Source organism: Podarcis muralis, chromosome 6, assembly GCF_964188315.1.
Source record: "Podarcis muralis chromosome 6, rPodMur119.hap1.1, whole genome shotgun sequence".
Lineage (NCBI taxonomy): Eukaryota > Metazoa > Chordata > Lepidosauria > Squamata > Lacertidae > Podarcis > Podarcis muralis.
Window position 1 is genome coordinate 88,462,553 of NC_135660.1, and position 23,564 is coordinate 88,486,116.

Consider the following 23,564-nt stretch of genomic DNA (forward strand, 5'->3'; position numbering starts at 1 on the left):
CTATACCCTGCTTGAGTGTAAAAATAAAATAAAATCAAAAACTCTGAAAGCAGGTATTTAATTTTAAACATGCGACTTTTATTTTATTTTTAATTTTTGCTTTTGTATCTGCCGACCAATAACCACCAGTGTTTGTTACAAAGGTCCGTATAGTTAAAAGCCATTGTTTTCCTAGTCGTGATATATGGAAGTGAGAGCTGGACCATAACGAAGGCTGATCGCCGAAGAATTGATGCTTTTGAATTATGGTGCTGGAGGAGACTCTTGAGAGTCCCATGGACGGCAAGAAGATCAAACCGCTCCATTCTTAAGGAAATCAGCCCTGAGTGCTCACTGGAAGGACAGATCCTGAAGCTGAGGCTCCAAGACTTTGGCCACCTCATGAGAAGAGAAGACTCCCTGGAAAAGACCCTGATGTTGGGAAAGATGGAGGGCACAAGGAGAAGGGGACGACAGAGGACGAGATGGTTGGACAGTGTTCTTGAAGCTACCAGCATGAGTTTGACCAAACTGCGGGAGGCAGTGGAAGACAGGAGTGCCTGGTGTGCTCTGGCCCATGGGGTCACGAAGAGTCGGATACGACTAAACAACAATTATATATATATATGTGTGTGTGTGTGTGTGTGTGTGTGTGTACAGTATAGGGAGAACCCGAATATATTTATAACGTAGCTGTTTCAGGGGAAACTGTGTTATTATTATTGCTGCTATTTTTAAACACACACACACACACACACACACAGAGAGAGAGAGATAGATATATAATTATCGCTATTTTTAAACAAATATGCATTATTGCTAGTTATTTTAAATAATTATTGTGTGTGTGTGTGTGTGTGTTACAAAACAGTAATTGTTTAAAATAACTAGCAATAATTATATATATTTGTTTAAAAATAGCAACTATATATATAAGCAATATATATGTGTATCTACTGTTATGTTTAAACAAATAAATTGTTAAAAAATAACAGTAAATAGATACACACAATTTTTAAACAATTGTGTGTGTGTGTGTGTGTGTGTGTGTGTGTGTGTATTTGTTTAAAAATAACAGTAGCAATAACGGCAGTTCCCCGTGAAACAGCTACGTTAGAAATATATTGGGTTTCTGCCATTTCGCCTCCGGACTGACTCTTCCCCTTTCCTTACAACGCAGGCGAAAGGGGCAAATAGCTCAGCCCGTAGTAGCGCATGGAACTCCGAATCTCGGGGTCGCGGGTTCGACTCCCGACGTCGGACTACAGAACCCTGCCTCGCGAGGGGGTCGGACTAGATGACCCCTGGGGTCCCTCGACGGCTATCCTGAGCCAACGACTCCCATCGAAAAGCCCGCAGCGCGTCCCTCTACCCTTTTCCCTCTGCTATCTCTCTAGGGATTTGTTGTCTCGGCTATCCTGAGCCGACAACTCCCCTCGAGAAGCCCGCAGCGCGTCCCTCTACCCTTTTCCCTCTGCTATCTCTCTAGGGATTTGTTGTCTCGGCTATCCTGAGCCGACAACTCCCCTCGAGAAGCCCGCAGCGCGTCCCTCTACCCTTTTCCCTCTGCTATCTCTCTAGGCATTTGTTGTCTCGGGAGTTTCCCGCGAAAGCGCCGCTTCGTTCCCCCTCTTCTCGCGATATTTGGAAAGCGCGCGGTTTTTTTTCACCCCTCCCCCGCCCACTCCGCCGGAAGCGCCGCGAGGCGTTCGAAACCCGGCGCGAGTCAGAAGCAGCGGCGCGATGCCCGTGGAGGAGAACGGCGGAGCCTCGTCCGGGAGCCACGCAGGTGGGGAGCCGCCAAGGGAGGCCGGGCTGCCTCCTCAGGGTCCTGGGGGGGGGGGAGGGATGTTTATTGTAGGCTAAGGGGTCTCCCGAGCATGTGCAGAGCGCTCGTGCTCTCTCTCCGCCTCGCCCGCAGAAAGCCCGGGAAGGAAAGCCCAGCAGCAGCAGCAGCGGCGCCCTTCTTTTTATCGCTTATTGTGCAGGCGAGGCTATCTCCCCCCAGGTTGCCCTAGAGCATGTGCAGAGTGCGCTCCCCTCCAAAAAAATAATAAGCGCCCTTATTTTTCCTATTTATTGTTCTTTGCACGCCGCCATCGCTTTGGCTCGATGGTAGCTTTGGAAGCCTGGAGGAGCTCTCTATGTATATCTATAGATATCTATAACTATATATGACTATATATATAATATATAAATCTATATATTATCTATATATATATTAAATATATACATCTCTCTATATAAATATATATCTATAGATATTTATATAAAATATATATTTATATTTAATATCTATTATATTAAATATAAATATCTATATAGGTATGCGAGAGGAGGGAAGTCAGAGAGGCGGAAAAAAATATGGGGCTGGTGTTGGTGGGATTATAACCTCCTTCATGAGGATAAGTCGGAATTTAGCTAAGTAGGGTGCAGCTTTCCTCCCCCCCCCTCCAAAAAACAAACAAACAGGAAAGTTTGTAGCACTGATCCTCGAGCCAAAGTACAACTTTTAACATGCTGCTATTATTTTCCACCTCATTTCGCTTTGTAGCTGGTGTATCCGTTACTTGTTTGTATTGTTCTTGATGAACGCTATATTATAAAGAGACAACAAGAGGGGACGATGGAAGAATTCGGGAAATAGATGGTGGCAAAGGGGTTGGAAGTCTTTTAAGATAGAGGATTCAGGAGCTAGAACCAACAAGTACTGTGTTTTATGTGTGTGTGTGTGTGTGTGTGTGTGTGTGTGTGTGTAACACATAACAAGAAGCAACAGGTACTCTGTGTGTGTGTGTGTGTGTGTATTAAACTCTGCTGCCCCCTCTCCCCGGCCTGCTTTTCTTTTTGCCCAGGTCAAAGTGTGCCCTAGACCCATGTTAGCGGTTTCCTAGTCATGCTTGTCTTGTGTTTTTCTTTAGGACACCTGCAGGAAGACATGGGTGCAGAAGCTGGAGCCACCGAAATCACAGCAGCGATGCTGCAGGAGGAGAAGCAGCTTGAGGCAGAAGGAATAGAGGAAGAGAGGCAGATAATGGAGAAGGTAAATTGCGTTTGCTGCAAGGAGAGTTTGGGTTTAAGGGGGGTGGAGTATGCAGTTATTAATAAACAATAACCAGAAATCCTTTTATTTGAAGTATTTGTGTCCTGCTGTTCCTCATAAAATGTTTCTGGGCAGCTCGCAGAATAACCCAAGAAATAAACTATATAATAAATAAGAAACACAGCTTGCGTGGAATTAAAAGCAGTCACAGCTGGCTTTGTGACAATGCTGCAGTCCAAACCAAGGTGATTTTTAGATACTTGTTTCAACTTGTAGGTTGAAAAATTTGCTGTAGGCATTGAAGTGAGATCCCTGCTACTGGCTTGTTGAAAAATTCCCATAATCTGTTAATCACTTAAGAACCCAAGAAGAGCTGGATCACACCAAAGGCCTGTCTCCCCCATCCGGCATCTGTTTCCCCCGCAGTGGCCATCCAGAGGCCAATGGTAAATCATGCCCTTAGTTATCACTTGCATGATGGAAATACAGTGGTACCTCGGGTTAAGTACTTAATTCGTTCAGGAGGTCTGTTCTTAACCTGAAACTGTTCTTAACCTGAAGCACCACTTTAGCTAATGGGGTCTCCCGCTGCTGCCATTCCGCTGGAGCCCGATTTCTGTTCTCATCCTGAAGCAAAGTTATTAACCCGAGGTACTATTTCTTGGTTAGCGGAGTCTGTAACCTGAAGCATATGTAACCTGAAGCGCATGTAACCCGAGCTACCACTGTAGTGGGTCATATCTAGGGCCGTGTGCTCAGAGCTCGCACAATGGGACTTGCATTTTGTCTCTTCCCCCAACCCTCTGAAGCAGATTTTGAGGATGTGCAGGGGGCTTCAGAGGAGAGATGGGGAAAGTTCAGTTGCACATGTAGAATTGGAGCATTTGATACAGTGTAAAGTTCTAGGTTATGGGATGCGGGTTAAAAACCACAGAGCCTAGGACTTACTGATCAGAAGGTCGGCGGTTTGAATCCCCACGATGGGGTGAGCTCAGTCCCTGCTCCTGCCAGCCTTGTAGTTCGAAAGCACATCAAAGTGTAAGTAGATAAATAGGTACCGCTCCGGCAGGAAGGTAAACGGTGTTTCCATGCGCTGCTCTGGTTCGCCAGAAGCGGCTTAGTCATGCTGGCCACATGACCCGGAAGCTCTACGCCGGCCCCCTCGGCCAATAAAGCGTGATGAGCACCACAACCCCATAGTCGGTCACGACTGGACCTAATGGTCAGGGGTCCCTTTACCTTTACCTTTTAAAGCTCTAGCTTACTTAAGAACTTTTAAGAGATTAACATAAAAGTGTAGAAGTGGAGCACCATCTTGTCCCTTCGAACATCCCCGTCTATAGCTACCTCTGAATGCTGTTCTGGTGGGTCCACCACACATGCTCCAAGCAGCCTAATTCTTCAAGCCACTCTTGAACTGAGGATTTTCTTCCCTTCCTGTTCAAGGCAGTGAATGTAATAGAGCTGGTTTAGCAATGTGACCATAACTTACCCAAAATACAGAACCAGAAAAATAAAGGGGCATAGTAAGACATTTTTCCAAGGACATAATTGTCACAGCCTTTCATTTTCTTAAGATTTTTTGGGACATAAGGTAAAGGTAAAGGTACCCCTGCCCGTACGGGCCAGTCTTGACAGATTCTAGGGTTGTGCGCCCATCTCACTCAAGGGGCCGGGGGCCAGCGCTGTCCGGAGACACTTCCGGGTCACGTGGCCAGCGTGACATCGCTGCTCTGGCGAGCCAGAGCCGCACACGGAAACGTCGTTTACCTTCCCGCTAGTAAGCGGTCCCTATTTATCTACTTGCACCCAGGGGTGCTTTCGAACTGCTAGGTTGGCAGGCGCTGGGACCGAGCAGCGGGAGCGCACCCCGCCGCGGGGATTCGAACTGCCGACCTTTCGATCGGCAAGCCTTAGGCGCTGAGGCTTTTACCCACAGCGCCACCCGCATCCCCTGTTTTTGGGACATACAGCCGATATAAATACAGTGGTACCTCAGGTTAAGAACTTAATTCGTTCCAGAGGTCCGTTCTTAACCTGAAGCACCACTTTAGCTAATGGGGCCTCCCGCTGCCGCCGCCATGCGATTTCTGTTCTCATCCTGAAGCAAAGTTCTTAACCCGAGGTTCTATTTCGGGGTTAGCGGAGTCTGTAACCTGAAGCGTCTGTAACCTGAGGTACCACTGTAGTCTGTAACACCCCCCCTTTTTTTTGACTGAAGTGTCTAGTGCTTAATATAAACAAATTTTATGTTATTTCCTTAAGAAAATAGGTTACTCTGATGGTTCCCCTACCTTCTTGGGCCCTTTTCTCCAAGGTTAGAGGATACGTTTTAAAGAATGGGAATAAAATGTATGGCATTTGCTGTTTCCTTTAAATTTGAAGCCTGGATAGTAAGCGTGTGTTCAGATGCATCCTGCTTGCTAGGGCTTCCATCATTTAGATTAAGGAAATGTTGGGTAGTGTAATCTGGAACTTTAAAAAGGCCCTACATAAATTGATTGAGGCAGCTCTTCCATCATGACTAGTGCTGTCCCAGAAGGTGCTGTTGATTAACCCTTGCACTATGGTTGATGTTGTGACCTAGGTACAATTATTGTAAGATACCGCATTTCAGATTTAAATTCTTTGGGGCAAACTCTCCAGAGATTCTTTGAAATAAAATTTGGTTGCAATGAAAGACAACAACCAGGCCAGGCAGAGGGCCTTCTCGGTAGTGGCGCCCGCCCTGTGGAATGCCCTCCTACCAGATGTCAAAGAGAAAGATAACTACCAAACTTTTAGAAGACATCTAAAGGCAGCCCTCTTTAGGGAAGCTTTTAATGTTTAATAGGTTATTCTATTTTAGTGTTTTGTTGGAAGCCGCGCAGAGTGGCTGGGGAAACCCAGCCAGATGGGCGGGGTACAAATAATAAATTATTATTATTTCCAATACTTCTTGTGGAAAGCTAAAGAAGAGTTGAGTGACCTCGGTTTAATATTGGTTTCTCTTTCTATTGACAATGTGCTGTGCATTTTAATGGCTGCAATAATACCACACTGGGTTACTGCTGATAATGGCTTCTTGTTTGTCTCCTAGGCTCGCATGTCCTGGGACAGAGACTCAACTGAAATGCGCTACAAGAGGCTTCAACACTTGCTTGAGAAAAGCAACATCTACTCAAAGTTCTTGCTGACCAAAATGGAACAGCAGCAGCTGGAGGTAAGTGTGCTCTAAAGTTGGAAGTGAAGAAATTAGACTGATAAAGTACATTTAAAAAGTACACTGATGTGAGCCTCAGGTTCACATGCCTTCCCCTCTGGCTGTGAAGAAGGGTTGAGAACCTTTCAGTTGCATTTATGATTGGCCACAGTTTGTTTTTTCTGAATTTAACAATGGTTAGTTTTAAATATTGTTTATTTGAAACAAGCCTTCAAACAATGGGTTATGGAGCTGGCTTGTTGCAGCAAACCATGGTTAATATTTACCAAAGTTTAGAACTCGGGCGTTGATACAGTTCTCAGGACATCTTAGCACAGCCATTGAGAGGTATCTGTAACACTTAGGACACTCAGCATTCATCATAATAAAAATGAAGCTATTTCTATATTTGGTCTCCTTTTTTACTTGTGTAGACTCTTGAAAGTTCAATTCTTATGCATAATTTCAACAGCATTCATTTAACACTGGCTCTGAAAGTTACAAAACAGTACATGAAGCAGGGTAGATTTAGAGTGTTGTTTTAAGCTTTTAAGGAATGCGGGGGGTGCTGTGGGTTCAACCACAGAGCCTAGGGCTTGCCGATCAGAAGGTTGGCAGTTCGAATCCCCGTGACAGGGTGAGCTCCCATTGCTCGGTCCCTGCTCCTGCCAACCTAGCAGTTCAAAAGCACGTCAAAGTGCAAGTAGATAAATAGGTACTGCTCCGGCAGGAAGGTAAAAGGCATTTCTGTGTGCTGCTCTGGTTCGCCAAAGCGGCTTAGTTATGCTGGCCACATGACCCGGAAGCTGTACGCCGGCTCCCTCGGCCAATAAAGCGAGATGAGCGCCTCAACCCCAGAGTCGGCCACGACTGGACCTAATGGTCAGGGGTCCCTTTACCTTTACCTTTAAGCTTTTAACAAGTCTGCTATAAGGTCATTTTAAGAATGGAGATAGAATGGTTTGTTTCCCAGTATTACATTTAAATATGTTAAGTTCGTTTTGCTGTCCAAACATTCCCTTCTTTCAGATACCCACCTGCCTGCACTATTTCCTCCAGTATTTACAGAATATAGAATGTAGATGCACTGTCTCAAAATGCCACAGTAGTGGTTGAGGCGTAAAGCATTCTTGCCTCTTAGTGTAAAGAAATAAAAGGAAACAAACTCTTACTGGCAGAATAGATGTTTAACAGCCATTGGGTGGCAGGTGGAATATTTCCTTAACTTGGTGGCAACTTTCAGATCTGGACCCTGGATATAAACATATCAACATAAAATGCCCGTTATTGAGGAGTTTAGAGTCCTTTTTACTTGCTGTTAATAAGATTGGCAAACTGCTGTGTGCTTTCAACCTTGTTCTTAGGGTGCATTGGACATTTAAACCTGTTGCGGTATTTTTCGCAATGCTTTAAAATGCTTGAGAGATTTGGTGGATAGAAACATGTGCGTTCTTTTTCTTTCTTTAAGGAGCAAAGAAAGAAAGAAAAGCTAGAAAAGAAGAAAGCATCACCAAACACTACAAAGGTAAAATAATTTTCTTTAGGGAAATTCTTTTCTTTAGGGAAAGGTTTCTTGGGTGATAGTGGGAGAAAGTTAAGTCCCTGGTTGAAGGAGATAAGAGTGCCTTGGTTACCCAGGTGGGAAATGGGTATTTTGACCCTGTTTGGAAGAACCACTGGGGGCTGGAGAAGTCCATAGCCTGTGGGTACTGCTTTTCCTAACTGTGTTCCTGGGTTTGAAGCTTGTTGCTGTAGCTGAACTGCTTCTTAACAGCTTTGTTTGGCTAAACCATCTGCTGGAAGATAGAGATTCCGCTACCTGAAGACTTCTAGTTATGTTCTGTGTGGGGCTGACTTGAAAAAAGAATTTTTCTGAAACCCTTTGGCTATCCAGCATTGGTCATGCACAAGAGTAGACCCATTAAAATTGGTGGGTTGGTACTAATTTGCCCTACGCTAGGTTTTTAATTTTGTTTGCATTTTATTTTTTAAAAAGGTCAAATACTGTTTGATACAGCGAAGCAATATTTGTTTTAAAACATTTATATTAAAGAGAGACCCTTGTGTCTACATAAAGTTCTGTTGCAATTGCTGGTATGTTCTCTAGTTTCTGACCATAGTGCAATACACTTGTAGTGAGATGATGATGATGATGATGATGATGATTATGATTATGATTATGAAGTCTTATATAAAATATAAGCTTGTTAATGGTTTTGTCCTAAATGCTTTGCTTCAGAATGAAAATGATGGAAGAGAAGGAAAATTGGGTAAGACTTATCACATTCTTTAAAAAAGAACCTGTTGTGTTTTTGCTGTTAAAAGTTCAGCTGCTGATTCCTGTCCAATACTTTGTTGCAGCTACAAAAAAGAAGAGAGCCAGAGAAGACGAAACCTACAGTATTTCGGAAGTCATATCGAAAGAGGTAAATAGCTAGGGTGAAAATGCACCAAGGTTATTGAGTGATTTTCATGGCTATGTGGAGTCTGTCCAGTAAAAAACTCTGAATTTTCAGTTAGGTAGCATCTTTACAATATCTGTTTTAACGGCAGAATGAGTTGAAAGGGGAACCCATGTTATCAAGAAAAGGTTTTCAGTGGATATCACCATTTATTTTAATACAAGGTACTGCTCCTGGTGCATTCTGATTTGGGTAGAAGAGCTGGCATTCTTAAAATACAGGCATAGCTGGGATTTGATCCGCTTGCCTCAGGAGGTGGTGTCTGTACCTGGAGGGAGCCTAAAATGCCATTTTGTTTCTTCCTTCCTACCTGCATGCACGGGCATGTTCCCAGGCAGCGCAACAGGATGTTGAAGCTATGAGCAGCCTGGGCATGCCTCCATAACCCTGCCAAGGCCTAGGTAACCTTGCAACTCCCTGTGTCTTGGAGCAACTTTAGCTAAGCAGAGAGAGAAAAGTGGATATGAGAGATGGAGGAGGAGGAGTAATGATGATGATGATGATGATAAATTTTATTTATACCCCGGCCAAGACCAGGCTCAGAGCGGCTAACATCAAATATATGTTAACAGTCAACCCCCAACTGTATTACCTGGGTTATGAAGGAGCCCTAAAGACGTTAAAGCAAAGATTATGAGATAATGCACGCAGTGACTTGCGATCTCGATCACACGCAGTCTGTAGTCCGCTGGCAGTAGGAGTACAATATGGGCATGTCTTTAAGTTAACATCTTACATTAAAAACCGGACAGTACCAAACTATTGAAGGCTTTTCACCAAAGCCAGACTAAACGTCTTTCCTTCTGCAGTGTTGGATGGCAGGTTGAGAGGAGTTCCCTACCAGGACAGACTTTGCTCGTGTGCTCAAGACATCGATTCCATAAAACATATTTTGTTGCACTGTGCAAAATATGAGCAAGCCAGGGTTGAATTGATATTACCCTTGCTTGTACCTTTCCCGGGAAAATCAGAGGCTCACTATGTCAGGTTCCTATTGGAAGACCGGACAAACGCTAGAACATTAGCAGTGGCAAAGTTTTTATCGGTGGTTTCAAGAACCAATGATCCCTATATTCTGAACAGAATGCTTGTTTAACCTGGAGGTAGGCTGTATGAAGGGACGCGGGTGGCGCTGTGGGTAAAACCTCAGTGCCTAGGACTTGCCGATCGTATGGTCGGCGGTTCGAATCCCCACGGCAGGGTGAGCTCCCGTCTTTCGGTCCCAGCTCCTGCCCACCTAGCAGTTCGAAAGCACCCCTAAGTGCAAGTAGATAAATAGGTACCGCTTTATAGCGGGAAGGTAAACGGCGTTTCCGTGTGCTGCGCTGGTGCTGGCTCGCCAGAGTAGCTTCGTCACGCTGGCCACGTGACCTGGAAGTGTCTCCGGACAGCGCTGGACCCCGGCCTCTTAAGTGAGATGGGCGCCCAACCCTAGAGTCGGACACGACTGGCCCGTACGGGCAGGGGTACGTTTACCTTTACCTTTAGGCTGTATGAATTGTGTATTGCTTTGTAATGATTTGTTGGGTCTCTGGACCGTAATAAAGATTGATGGTGATGATGATATATTAACATAAAATCAGGCAATCGATTAAAATACATCCTAAAATCAAATCAGAATCAAAGTGAAATCCAATCAGATGGCAACCCACAGATTAGGGTTGGGGACCTTAAATGCTCACCGGCCTAACTGTTTGTACTGATCTTATATGAGCCTGTGAGAAAAGTTGAGGGGCCACTTTCATACAAGTTCTTATAAGGAGAGAGGGGGAGTCAGAATGGACCCCGACCAAAGGCCTGGCGGAACAGCTCCGTCTTGCAGGCCCTGTGGAAAGATGTCAGATCCCGCAGGGCCCTGGTCTCTTGTGGCAAAGCATTCCACTAGCATTAGCCACTAGCCATAGCAATAAAATAAAATAAAAATGTACTGAAGATAGAGGTAAAAGCTTAACTATACAAAATATATTTTGGAGGTTTACATCAATAATCAGATCTTGTTCTAAGTGCCCCCACTAAAAACCTTGCAGTTTTTGCTGTCACCTAATCATCTTGATCTGCTAAAAGAAAGGACATAGTAGGAATGGTTTAGCAACCCAACATGGAGAATAATAGAGGGGTAATAACCTCACTCCTCAAATCTTTATAAAGAGTGCAAGCCAGAAGTACATGAGCCATGGGCTCAATACTGCCATCTCTACAGGGACATAACTGTTTTCCCAGTGGAATTTTTTGAAATCGACCCTCAAGTACAGCCAAAGGCAATATATTCAGTCTTGCGAAAATGAAAGCGCATCTGTATTTTGGAATTGTTAAATTCCTCAAATGACTAGGTAGAAAATAATCATACCATGGACAAAATTTCCTTGTTGTGGCCAGATAATTCTGTCACTCGATATCATATAGGCGCTGTCTAGTTAAATTATTTGCTTTACTGAAGCCCAGTGTTAGTAACTGTTGTGGTGATAAACCAGAAAAGTAAAGCTTTTGGTTGACAATTTTAGTCCCAAGCGATCTAATGACAGCCTTGCAATACTAAGGGTAGTAGACCAGTGGGGTTTATATTTAGGCGAAGCCAATAATTAAATGTCGTACGCCAAATCTGTAATTCAACAGAGGGGAGGTTAGTCTCTAAGTGCAATCAAGCATTTGGAAGACAGGATGGAACAGAAAAAAAATTGCCCTATATAAAACGGTAGGATTGCTACGGAGTTTGGGGTACAGGAGTGCTAATGGTACGTCATTCTTCTCATTAGTCTTCTTGCACCTGCCCTCACTGGCAGATGGCTTCACTTGCAGAACAGGTTTTTCTGAACCCTTCAAAACACTCTGCTTATCAGGAGATGTCGTTCCAGTAGCTGTAACCGCACTGGCAGCAGCAATAACTGCTTCAGACGGCACAAGAAAACCGATGGTACTTAGCTCTGCATGCTGTTCTCTTCCACTGTTTGTATTTCTGAGAGCACGTGGAAAGACAGGGTTCAGAGCGCTTTAGGCCAGAGCTTTCCAATCTGTGTGTCATGACAACCTAGTGTGTCGGCTGCAGTCTGTGGATATGTCATGCGAGTGTTCTCCACACTCCTCCCAGGGCTGGAAAGGGTTTAGTTTAACCTCTGGTTTGCTAATAAAACTGAATCACTGTGTCTAAAAAGTGTGTCACGTTTGGAGAGCTCTGCTTTAGGCCTTCTAAAGCCAGTGTGGTGTAGTGGTTGAGAGCGGTGGACTTGTAGTCTGGTGAACCGGGTTCGCTTCCCCGCTCCTCCACATGCAGCTGCTGGGTGACCTTGGGCCAGTCACACTTCTCTGAAGTCTCTCAGCCCCACTCACCTCACAGAGTGTTTGTTGTGGGGGAGGAAGGGAAAGGAGAATGTTAGCCGCTTTGAGACTCCTTCGGGTAGTGATAAAGCGGGATATCAAATCCAAACTCCTCCTCCTCCTCCTCTTCTTCTTCTTCTTCTTCTTCTTCTTCTTCTTCTTCCTCTTCCTCTTCCAAACAGGCACAAGCCCTTCTCTTTGGAGGTTTAGAATATCTGTTCCATATTTGCAGTCTGCTTTGTCTGGTGTTCCTGGACTCGGGGGGGGGGGGGGGTGTGGCGTTACTATTGTCTTGTTGTCCTTCGACCTCAGGGGTCAGCAAACTTTTTCAGCAGGAGGCCAGTCGGCTGTCCCTCAGACCTTGTGGGGGGCCGGACTATTTTGAAGGGGGGGAAATGAACGAATACCTATGCCCCACAAATAACCCAGAGATGCATTTTAAATAAAAGGACACATTCTACCCATGTAAAAATGCCAGGCAGGCCCCATAAATAACCCAGAGATGTATTTTAAATAAAAGGACACATTCTACCCGTGTAAAAACACCAGGCAGGCCCCACAAATAGCCCAGAGATGCATTTTAACTAAAAGCACACATTCTACTCATGTAAAAGCATGCTGATTCCCAGACCGTCCGCAGGATGGATTTAGAAGGCGATTGGGCCAGATCTGGCCCCAGGGCCTTAGTTTGCCTACCCATGTTCTACCTGTTCCACAGGGATGAAGTTAGTCCCACTTTCATGTCATTGCACAGGCGTATTTCTCAGCCTCTTCAGAGGTCTTCCTGTGTGCACCCCTGCCAAGTGAAGGGAGGCAGAAGTCCTTCTTATCAGTGTCTTTTTAAGTGTTCCAAACAAACAGGTTTTGCAAACGAAGCTGCTGATTAATTGTTTCATCTGCCAGAAAGGAGACTTTTGTGCTGCATTTTCATGTGTGGTTTTTGTTTTTTTAAAAAGTTTGGATTTTAATAGTCATTTTTACTCGGATTTGTAGGCTGCCCAGGACCATATAAATTTAGTAAAAATAACAATGCACTCCTCCCCTCCCCAGATTTTAGCTAAGGCTTAATGAAATTTTGCTTCCATGATCTAGGTTAGGGGCACAGTGTCCCATAGGAAGACAAACACTGTGACAAAAGTATTGGCTGGATGTGGTGAGTGATGAACACCCACATTCTTTCTGATTTTTTGCTATCTGGCATCGTGAGTGCTCGCATGGAGTAAATATTTTAGATGTGCATTAGCATGCTCTGCAATGCTTCCGTATATTATACTGTATATGGATGGCATGTGTGAATTATATTCATGTTGTGTTAAATGTGTGTGCCCTTCATTTCCTCCCCTTTGGCCTTTTAATATCCTTTTTTGTTAGTGCACTGTGGAATTTTATGTTGAGAAGTTCATTTTTAAGTTGTCAACGAATGATTTCATTGTTGTACTCTCTTTTTTTGGTAGGAAATCTTGTCGGCTGCAAAGAAAAGCAGAGTTGAAAATCAGGTATATCAGCTTTGCTTAAATCTTGTTTGTAAATACTGATTGCCTTGGAGTTACACGTTTCGTATCAGCGCCTCATGTTTCGGTACATAAATGAGCATGGCACAGCAGCCTTTTGCTTGTTTCTGAAATTTCCTTTAACAACTGTGAAGATGGATTTATTACATATCAAAGAAAAGTTAACTAGAGGAGAATCTAAATTGGATTATTTTTAAGCTATTTGGTCTAAATACATGTCAATACAACAGAGAAAGAAACATAGAAACTCCCCCCTTCCAATGGTTCAATTAAGTTTGTGGAGAGGATATATTTTAGAAGATTCAGATAAAGTGACATTTTTATGACTTGGATTGCGATGATAAAAGATGCAGCACATGAATTCATGCCTATTCCCTTTTCTTTCATCCGTTTTAGTTTTCCTCCTCCCATTCTGTATCATAATGTTTGATGGCGTTTGTACTTTGCCTTTATTTATAAATTCGTAGTAAGTTTGTGAAATATTTGTCTATCAACGTCCTCCTGCAGAATGAAAGCTCTCCTCCAAAACTGTGTACAGAAGAACTCCAGAATAACGGGGACTCAAATAGCATCATCAAGGACAGACTGGCACAGGCGGTGCGTAACACTGCCAAGCAGTTCGTCGACCCAGTACGGAAATTTAACGGGCAGCCTGTGCCCTTTCAGCAACCCAAGCTCTTCACTGGAGGGATAATGAGGTGGTACCAAGTTGAAGGCATGGAATGGCTTAGGGTAAGGATTTAACTCGACTCAAAAACCTATTCGTTGTGTAGAGTAAAAGAAGCCATGTTTCCAGTTGGCTAGATCTTTGGTGCAGTCGCTTGCAATTAGCAAGTACTTGTGATACTGATCTCAAACATTACATTTGGGGAACCCAAACTGTGAAAGCACTCACTAGGCTTTGGCAAGGAGGAGAGAGGATTCTAGGACCCAGAGTGTGCACAATGCTCTTGGTTGTTTAGTCGTGTCCAGAGCACGCCAGGCACTTCTGTCTTCCTGCAGTTTGGTCAAACTCATGTTCGTAGCTTCGAGAACACTGTCCAACCATCTCGTCCTCTGTCATCCCCTTCTCCTTGTGCCCTCCATCTTTCCCAACATCAGGGTCTTTTCCAGGGAGTCTTCTCTTCTCATGAGGTGGCCAAAGTATTGGAGTCTCGGCTTCAGGACCTGTCCTTCCAGTGAGCACTCAGGGCTGACTTCCTTGAGAGTGGATAGGTTTGATCTTCTTGCAGTCCATGGGACTCTCAAGAGTCTCCTCCAGCACCATAATACAAAAGCATCAATACACCGCCCTAAATCCGCCCCTAACTCGATCACAATTCATGCACCATTCCTTCCCCACGATGCCTGAGAAGCTTTTAACTGAGGTTTGATGGTAGTGCCTGACTTAACAGTAATGGTGGCTGTTCCATTTCCGGCGGATGCTGGTTCTAGAGACTTAGATATTGAGTAAATGGAAACTGAAAGCAGCTAAGCAGCTCTAAAGCATGGTTTGCCTGTACATTGGAAGCTCAGTTACCAATATTAAGTAATTCTTGAAAACAATAGGCTACATTCATGAAAGAGCATTAACTGGATTGTAAATGTTAGGCAAGTCAAATTTCAATGATATCCATTAATCGGGTGTAACGAAAACATTTTTCTCTCTTGTATGCAGATGCTCTGGGAGAACGGCATCAATGGCATTTTGGCTGATGAAATGGGCTTAGGAAAGACAATCCAATGTATCGCAACAATAGCATTGATGATAGAGAGAGGGGTCACTGGGCCATTTCTGGTATGTGGGCCCCTGTCCACGCTTCCTAACTGGATGGCAGAATTCAGAAGGTTTACTCCTAAGGTAAAAATGACTTTTAAAGTAATGGAACAAAACTCTTTTTTATGAGAGGACCACATCGTGCATTGCAGGTTGGGGGGGTGGGTTGGACTAGATGACACTTGAGGCACCTTCCAACTCTAGAATTCTGTGATTCCCGGGGGAACCTTTAGCCACTTCCGAGGCTTCTGGAATTGGTCTGTATGTGTGTTAAGGAGCTTTGCCAAGCAGTTTCAATGATGGGATAAGAACTGGGTATATGTACCGACGTTTATTTCTGGGTGTTGGTGGTTTGCTTAAAACGACAGTCTTGGAACAAGGTCCATTCATTTCAAGATCTTCCAATCCAACTAGTGTATTGCAGTCATAGACCAGCAGTTTTTTCAAGATCTTAATAAATTATTTTGTGCTAGTTCTTAAGGCAGACATATCCAAAGTCTGCTTTGGGGCCCAATTCGGCCCTCCGGACGATTTTATCAGGCCCCTGTGGCAGTTCATTCATTTATTCCTGTCAACTCCTTTAAAAAGGTCAATAAACCTTGGGGGGACATCCCCCCAAAAGCTCTTCAATCCTTAAAAAAGCTCAACTGGTCGGCCCTCATGCGTGCTCACTTCCATCAAATCTGGCCCTCTTTGAAAAATGTTTGGGCACCCCTGTCTTAAGGGCTTTAAATGTCATATTTGTTAATGAGGATGTGAGGGGCAACAGAGGAGGTGTTGGGAGACGCAGAAGAGGACCGTAACATTTAGTCAAATTAGTTAAACTATTTTAGTCAAATATCCCCCTGATTGGACAGTACATTGAAAACGCTGACTTTTTAAAATACTTAAAAACTGTAGGTGATAGGTACCATCTTACCAAAGCATCGCCTTCTGAATTTCTTGCTCTGTGTTACCTGCTTTCATTTGCTATTGTTGAAGATGCTAACTTTATTATAATTGGTACTGATGGATGCTGCTTTAACCCTGTTTCCCAAACGTATGGAGAGAATGCCTGAAGGTCCCAGGCCACAGAGAGGTTAGGCTGGCCTCAACCAGAGCCAGGGCTTTCTCGGCTGCAGCTCCAATCTGGTGGAACGCTCTGTCACAAGAGACCAGGGCCCTGCGGGACTTGACATCTTTCCGCAGGGCCTGCAAGACAGAGCTGTTCCACCAGGCCTTTGGTCAGGGCGCAGCCTGACTCCCTCCTTTGGCAATCTGCACAGAATTTTTGCTTAATGGTTGCCATCAGTTTGATTTTAATTAATTTTTATAATGAAATGTTTTTAGAATGTTGCATTATTTTATTGTTGTTAGCCGCCCTGAACCCGGCTTCGGCTGGGGAGGGCGGGATATAAATAAATTATTATTATTATTATTATTATTATTATTATTATTATTATTATTATTATTTATTAAATAAATCTTACTTCCGGGTGCTGCTGAGCTGTTTTAGGGAAATCGTGTTGGGAGTTCCCCTTAAGGGTTTTTCTTGTTTGTTTCTGCAAACCTCAGGATTCCTCTCAGCTTGCATGAATGGGGTTTTTTTCGGGGGGGGGGGGAGGGATTGGCTGCATAAGCAAATTACATTCACATCCTGAACTTTGGATACGGAGGAAGTGTTGGAGGAATTAATGGCATTTTAATACTGTACCCATGGGGTCTACATAGGATTTGGTTGACACTTTTGTTTTTTAAAAATTATTTTAGGTTCCTATAATGCTGTATCACGGGACCCAGCAAGAACGGCGTTCATTGGTTCATAAAATCCGAAAAAGAGATGGTTCTCTAAATGTCCATCCCGTGGTCATTACTTCTTTTGAAATAGCTATGAGAGACAGAAATGCCCTTCAGGTGCGTAAGAAAATGCTATTTCATAAGTATGGTCACTCTTGGGCATATGGATGGATGGTTGTGTGTTTTTTTTGAGGTAACCAGTGACTTCTCTTCTCCAGAACTTGTACTGGAAATACTTGATAGTGGATGAAGGACACAGGATTAAGAATATGAATTGCCGCCTTATACGGGAATTAAAACAGTTTCGCACCGACAATAAACTTCTGTTAACTGGAACTCCCTTGCAAAACAACTTATCCGAGCTTTGGTCCCTGCTTAATTTTCTGCTTCCTGATGTGTTTGATGACTTGAAAAGGTAGGCAGCGAACTCTCCCTGCCCCCCATGTTAAAATATGATATAGCAAATGTCTGAAGTTTGGTAAATGGCCGACAATCCCAGACAAACTTCTAATACCTGAAAAGAAATATATATATTCTGCAAAGCAGGCTATTCTTACATAGATTGCTCCCACCGCTCTTTACAGCAGACGGGGTTATGTTAAGAGGCATTTTCTGTAGGAAGAAGCCGCTTCCATTTTTGGCCCTGTTTAGCTCCAAAGCACAATGGCATTTTGTCACATGGCAAAGTATCCCGACTTTCCCTTTCCACCCTTCTGTGGAATAGTTGATGGGCTGTCCTTGAAGACTAATCAGTAACTTCATTTTGTCCAGAATGCAGCTGGCAGATTACTGGCCAGGATTCTCATGCAACCCCCCCACCTTAAAAAAAAAAAACAAAAACCCCAGCTGCCCTGGCTGCCAGTTGGATTTTAGGCCCAATTTAGCATTCAAAGCCATAAAGAACCCAAGTCCCAAATACCTGAAATTCTGCCCCCTTCCCTACAGACCCTGTTGGGTGCGGAGACTGGCAGAGACAGCCCCCTTTTGGTAGTTTGCGAACACATTCCCTTGACGAACCATAATTCGCAGATCCCGAGCTTTCATTTAAAGACAGGCAGACTTTCTGGTATTTATAGGACTTTAGATGTGAAGTGCTGTTTTAATTCCTTGCGGAAAAACTAGCCTGCTTCCCTGTTTCAGTGCTTTATTTGTCCAGCTCCCTAAAATAAATAAATTCTGCAAGTCCAGGCATTCAGAGATTTGGGAGCACAATATAAACCTAGCCTGAAATGCCCTTGTTATACATGTTTAGTTTTTTAAATGTGGAACGTTAAGCTAATGTTTTATCCAGTAATTGCAGGTTTTGCTTCACATAGGTTTTCAGAAAATGTACTTACCCCATCCTGAAACTCTGGTTAATGCTGCACACAGGGATTTGGGTGTGTAGTGGATTTTGTTATGGGAGGATATATTATTGCACATGCAGGGGATTTAATTTTCGGTGTTGAATTCAGTGCCTTGCTTATCAAATTTCTAGATTTTAAGAGGTGTGGAAGCTTTTATTTCAAGGAAGGGGTGAGGAATGAGCAGTTTCGGCTCCCCGCATTCCTCTTTTTACCTCCCTTAACAAGCCGAGTAAATTAAGGCAGCAGCAAATACGTTCAAATTTGGATAATCTATACAGGCCTTTGCTTTCTTCAGCACAGAACCCAACTGCACATCTCACCAGTTCTCAAATTTGTCTCCCGATTTTGTTTCCTTCACCACAGCTTTGAGTCCTGGTTTGACATCACCAGTATATCGGAAATAGCAGAAGACATTGTTGCTAAGGAAAGAGAACAGAACATCTTGCACATGCTGCATCAGGTCTGTTCCAATTGCTTAAAGTGAACGAATCGTCTGAATGGTAGCCTGTTGGTCCGTTGAAGCAAAAACATCTTGTGGCATCTTTGACAAACTTATTACGACACACACAAATTCAAAAGCAAATGGCACTATAACTGTTAGTCTTTGTTGGGCCTCAACTTTGGACTAGCCTCACTAAACAGATTCAGCTGGTACTTACTTTTGATTGCTTATAGACACCACGAGTATTAAATTTTCTAAAACGTTTGGCTTTAATGGTACATTTTTACAGTTGTACTAATTTTTGATGTGTGCTTGTATTGCATCTTTATTTTGCCTTAACCTGATGTGTGCCTACATATGTATACAAATTTTGGGAACCTGTGGGGGTGGAATTGGCCCATGGATTGTGGGTTTGTAACCCCCGACTTAAAAGTTCCTTGCGAGTCTCTTTGCTTTTATTCAGTGTTGATCATGTCTACTGGGCCCCATGGGATGTAAGAGCATACCAGGGTACAAGTACAACCTTTCCCTGCAGCTACACATAATACGTACTTCATAGTGCACTGCAGGACATGATACCCTTTGAAATTACCGTATTTTTCGCCCTATAGGGCACACCGGCCCATAGGGCGCACCTAGGTTTTTTGGGGGGGATAAAGAAAAAAAATTATTTCCCCCGACCCCAGCCCCCAGAACAGGCTGCTATCCGCAGGCCTGGGGAGACCGGCAGGAACTCCCACGGGCTCCCAAGGGTTGTGCAGAGCTTCCTGAAGACTGGAGAGCGAGAGGGGTCGGTGCGCACCGACCCCTCTTGCTCTCCAGGCTTCAGCGAAAGCCTGCATTCGCCCCATAGGACGCACACACATTTCCCCTTCATTTTTGGAGGGGGAAAAGTGCGTCCTATATGGCGAAAAATACGGTAGTCATCTTTCCCATTTTCTTTCCCTTCATAGGCTAAAAATACTTGTTGCGTTGTGTGGGCTGTTATTATCAAAACCAGAAGTGCTGTGCCTTTTAAAGAAGCTGTTTGAGTATTATGCGTCATATATAAGGGATCTGCCCAACACCATTATCGGACAAACAAGCGTAACACTGCACATGGCAGTGTGCAGAAACCCTGTCTTTGTATATTGTTGCATTTCCCTTTCGAGCCAGCAGCGTTCTATTATTTAAGCTTGAGTTGTTGGAAACTTTCATATCTGAAACTTTTTCAAACTCTAGATTTTGACCCCTTTCTTGCTGAGACGACTGAAATTGGATATCGCTCTTGAAGTTCCTCCCAAACGTGAAGTTGTGGTTTATGCGCCACTGGTCAAGAAGCAAGAAACTTTCTACAGTGCCATTATAAACAAGACCATTCGAAAGCTGCTGGGAAACAGTCAGGTGTGTGCTGTGATGCCCGGGTTATCCTAATCATATCAACCTACATTTTGGCTTTGAATCAGTTTATTTTGGCCTCTGCAACTGCAGATGGGATGCCTTTCTGTTTCTGAAGACATTCATTTTAAAAAAACATGTTGCATATGACTGTGAAATTTGAGCAAAACACTAGAGCAAAGGTTTTCAAAATAAGAGAATATGAATATTGTGTGCATTTCTGCTAAAGGAGAACTCAAATGGTGCTTGTTTTCATCTATTATATGAAAAGTTCAAAAGGTTTGTTCTGGTTTTTTTGTCACTGAACAGAGAGTTAAAAACAAGTTCGTTCGGAGTACATGACCTATTTTCTTATCACAGCTGCTTTTTGGTTTTTCCCCAATGCATCACAGTGAACTGTAGCAATGTTTTCCGCTATTTAGGAAGAAGCTGTTGAGCTGAGCTCTACAGGCCGGCCAAAGCGGCGGAGTCGGAAGGTGGCTAGTTACCGTGAGCTTGATGAAGATGATTTTCCTGATCGACTGGAGCAGATGATAGCCGAAATGCAAGAGGAAGTTGAAAAAGAGAGGTACTTATCTAACCATGGCTTGTGTATTTGCACTTAAACTGGTGGCATTTACAAAGAACCATCACAGTAGAGAGTTGGAGAATAAACTGTCTCTATAAAATGTGGTGTTGTACAGGTGATTGAGCAGTCCTTTACTTACCTTACCTCTGAATCCAGAGATAGTATCACCAGTACAGTGGTACCTCGGGTTAAGAACTTAATTCATTCCGAAGGTCCGTTCTTAACCTGAAACACCACTTTAGCTAATGGGGCCTCCTGCCGCCACTGCGCAATTTCTGTTCTCATCCTGAAGCAAAGTTCTTAACCCAAGGTACTCTTTCTGGGTTAGCAGAGTCTGTAACCTGAAGCATCAAGGTACCACTGTATCAGGAAGAACTTTCTGACACTAAGAGCTGTTGGGATAGCAGAACGGAGTCCCCTGGGAGGTGTTGGCTATCCTTCCTTGGAGATTCTTAAGCACAGGTTGGATGGCCAGCTGTCATGGATGATCTAGTTGAGATTCCTGCATTGCAGAGAGTTGGGATAACATGCACATTTCATGCTAGAGGTCGCTGTCTTGAATCCAGGAGACAGCCTCTCGTCCCCCACAAGCAGGGGCATCTGAGCTCAACGTGCAGACTGGCTGCATGAGCCATCCAGCCTTTTCAGGCCACCCTTCCCCCATGCCGACATTTTTGAATAAGTCAGTGCTGAAATCATAGAATCGTAGAACTGTAGAGTTGGAAGGGACCACGAGAGTCATCTAGTCCAACCCCCTGCAGTGCAGGAATCTTTTGCCCAATGTGGGGCTAGAACCCACAACCCTGAGATTAAGAGTCTCGTGCTCTTCCAACTGAACTATCAAGAAGGTAAAATGAAGAACTTACTGAATAAATTAAATTATTGAGCACACCAGTCTCATGCACGCAGTAGCCAGTGTCCCCAGATTCCTGAACTTCAGTTAAACCCAGGTATAAATTCTCCCTTGAGGTTTTTTTCAGATCAGGAAGTGTGAGCAGCCAGGGAGGCTGCAGAACTTTGGAGAAATAGAAAGAAAAGCACAGGGCTCTTTTGCAGGGGAAGAACACTTTAAAGGAAAATGGAGAACAGGTTTCGGAGTATAGAACTAGCCCTTTTCTACCATTTCCCCAGTTCTTACACATGCAACACAGGGCACATGCACACACACACCTTTTGTTTCTCTCTCAAGTCCAAAGCTAATGAGAACTCCGGAGTAGAATTCTTGCACTTTAAAGAATATCATCATTTTTAAATTTTGTTACCTTTCTCCAGGGCTGGAAACCAAATTGAGACATTTCTGGAGCAGGCAGCCTTCTAGCCCCGTGTTTTATTGAAAGGTCAATTGCTTTGCAATCAACATTGACCAGTTTCCCCTGCTATTGCCACCAAGGCTCAGTGCCCTTATTTCACACCCAGAATCCATCCCAGCAGGCTGCCCCCTCCATCCCTTTTCTGCTGGCACACTTGGTTTCTGTGCTCCCAGCAGAGGAAGGAAGACCAGTCTTCGGCCTGTTTGATGGAATGCATTTTTTGCTATCTTGCTCAGAGGCTGGTATCTCTTCGCTGTGGCTCTACAGCCATTGTGAAAACACATGCTGCTAGCAACGTATCTTTTGTGGGCTTAGCTAGATTCCAGCTGTAATTCGCATTGTCGTTTGATTCCATCATGCTTATAAACTCGCTTGTCGTTTGCAAGGCCAGTAATAGAAATGAGTACGCCGTTGGATTCAGAAATCAACCTGAAGTTGCAGAACATTATGATGTTACTGAGGAAGTGTTGCAACCACCCATACCTTATTGAATACCCATTGGACGCTGCCACCCAGCAGTTTAAGGTAATTCCTCCCATCGCTTACTTAGAAGGCCTTTTGTTCATTCCAGTGTTGTTTGAAGGGCTTTGCCTGATGGCATCGCAGTTTGATTTGCATCTCGTGAATGAAGTGGGTGACGAGCAGTCAAAAGACTCATGTCAGGACTTTGAAAGGGGACAGGAGAGCTTCCTTACATCCCACAATTTCTCTCGTCTTCCAGCCACCTTTGCACACTATGCAAAGAATTGCTGGGGCCGCCATTAGTCCAGCCACAAGATTATTGCACGCCCAGCGGGTAGGGCAGTCTATAGAGGAGGCTGCGGCCCAGTTGAAAATGCCCAAGGCCACTGTTTGAGGGAAGCTACACTATTGTATCGCTCCCTCTTATTTGCCTTTGCTTGTGTGCAAAAGTTATTTGCTAGGATATAATAGGATCCTAACCTCACTGGAGTAGTTTTCTATAACCCAGAACTTTGCCCTAACCTAGAAACTCTGTGTGTGTGTGTGTGTGTGTGTGTGTGTGTGTGTGTGTGTGTTGTTGTTGTTGTTGTTGTTGTTGTTGTTGTTTTTAACCATACATTTTGTTACTTGGGGTTATCTTCCCACCCAATTTTTTAAAAAACAGAACCCAGAAAATCAAGACTCACTGACTTTGATTTACTGTATTGGAAGGTTCAAACATCTCAGCATTTGACTCGTGAGTCCAGTCGGTTGTCCTTTTGATACTTTCTTCAACATTTCTTATAATTTTGGGCCCATTACAAGAAAGAAGAACATTCAAACAGTGCACTGTGTTTTATACATAGCTTTTATTGGTGGTGGTTTAGACTTCAGAGGCTTTTTCCCCAACTCCAGGCTCTTTTCCTGGTGCCATTCTTGAGGCCTGCCAACAAGGGGATAAAACCTTCTGGGGTAAATAACCCTGGAACCACCGGGCAGGGGATGGGAGAGGAAGGGGGAGTGAGTTCAAATTGTCCTTTTTAGCTGTTCACCGGTGACG

General features: G+C 43.9%; 1 protein-coding gene across 1 annotated transcript in view; it reads left to right on the top strand.

Moving 5' to 3' along the window:
* Positions 1–1,643: 1,643 nt before the first annotated feature.
* The window catches only part of HELLS (helicase, lymphoid specific), a 29,354-nt gene continuing 7,433 nt past the window's right edge, over positions 1,644–23,564 (top strand). Inside the window, exons 1-15 of the mRNA XM_028728944.2 lie at positions 1,644–1,768; positions 2,901–3,022; positions 6,102–6,224; positions 7,672–7,728; positions 8,443–8,473; positions 8,565–8,629; positions 13,432–13,473; positions 13,996–14,220; positions 15,146–15,328; positions 16,994–17,137; positions 17,239–17,435; positions 18,730–18,826; positions 20,030–20,191; positions 20,608–20,753; positions 22,450–22,588. Of these exons, the coding sequence (XP_028584777.2) occupies positions 1,723–1,768; positions 2,901–3,022; positions 6,102–6,224; positions 7,672–7,728; positions 8,443–8,473; positions 8,565–8,629; positions 13,432–13,473; positions 13,996–14,220; positions 15,146–15,328; positions 16,994–17,137; positions 17,239–17,435; positions 18,730–18,826; positions 20,030–20,191; positions 20,608–20,753; positions 22,450–22,588 (1,779 nt within the window). The 5' untranslated portion in view covers positions 1,644–1,722. The remainder of the gene's footprint in view (positions 1,769–2,900; positions 3,023–6,101; positions 6,225–7,671; positions 7,729–8,442; positions 8,474–8,564; positions 8,630–13,431; positions 13,474–13,995; positions 14,221–15,145; positions 15,329–16,993; positions 17,138–17,238; positions 17,436–18,729; positions 18,827–20,029; positions 20,192–20,607; positions 20,754–22,449; positions 22,589–23,564) is intronic.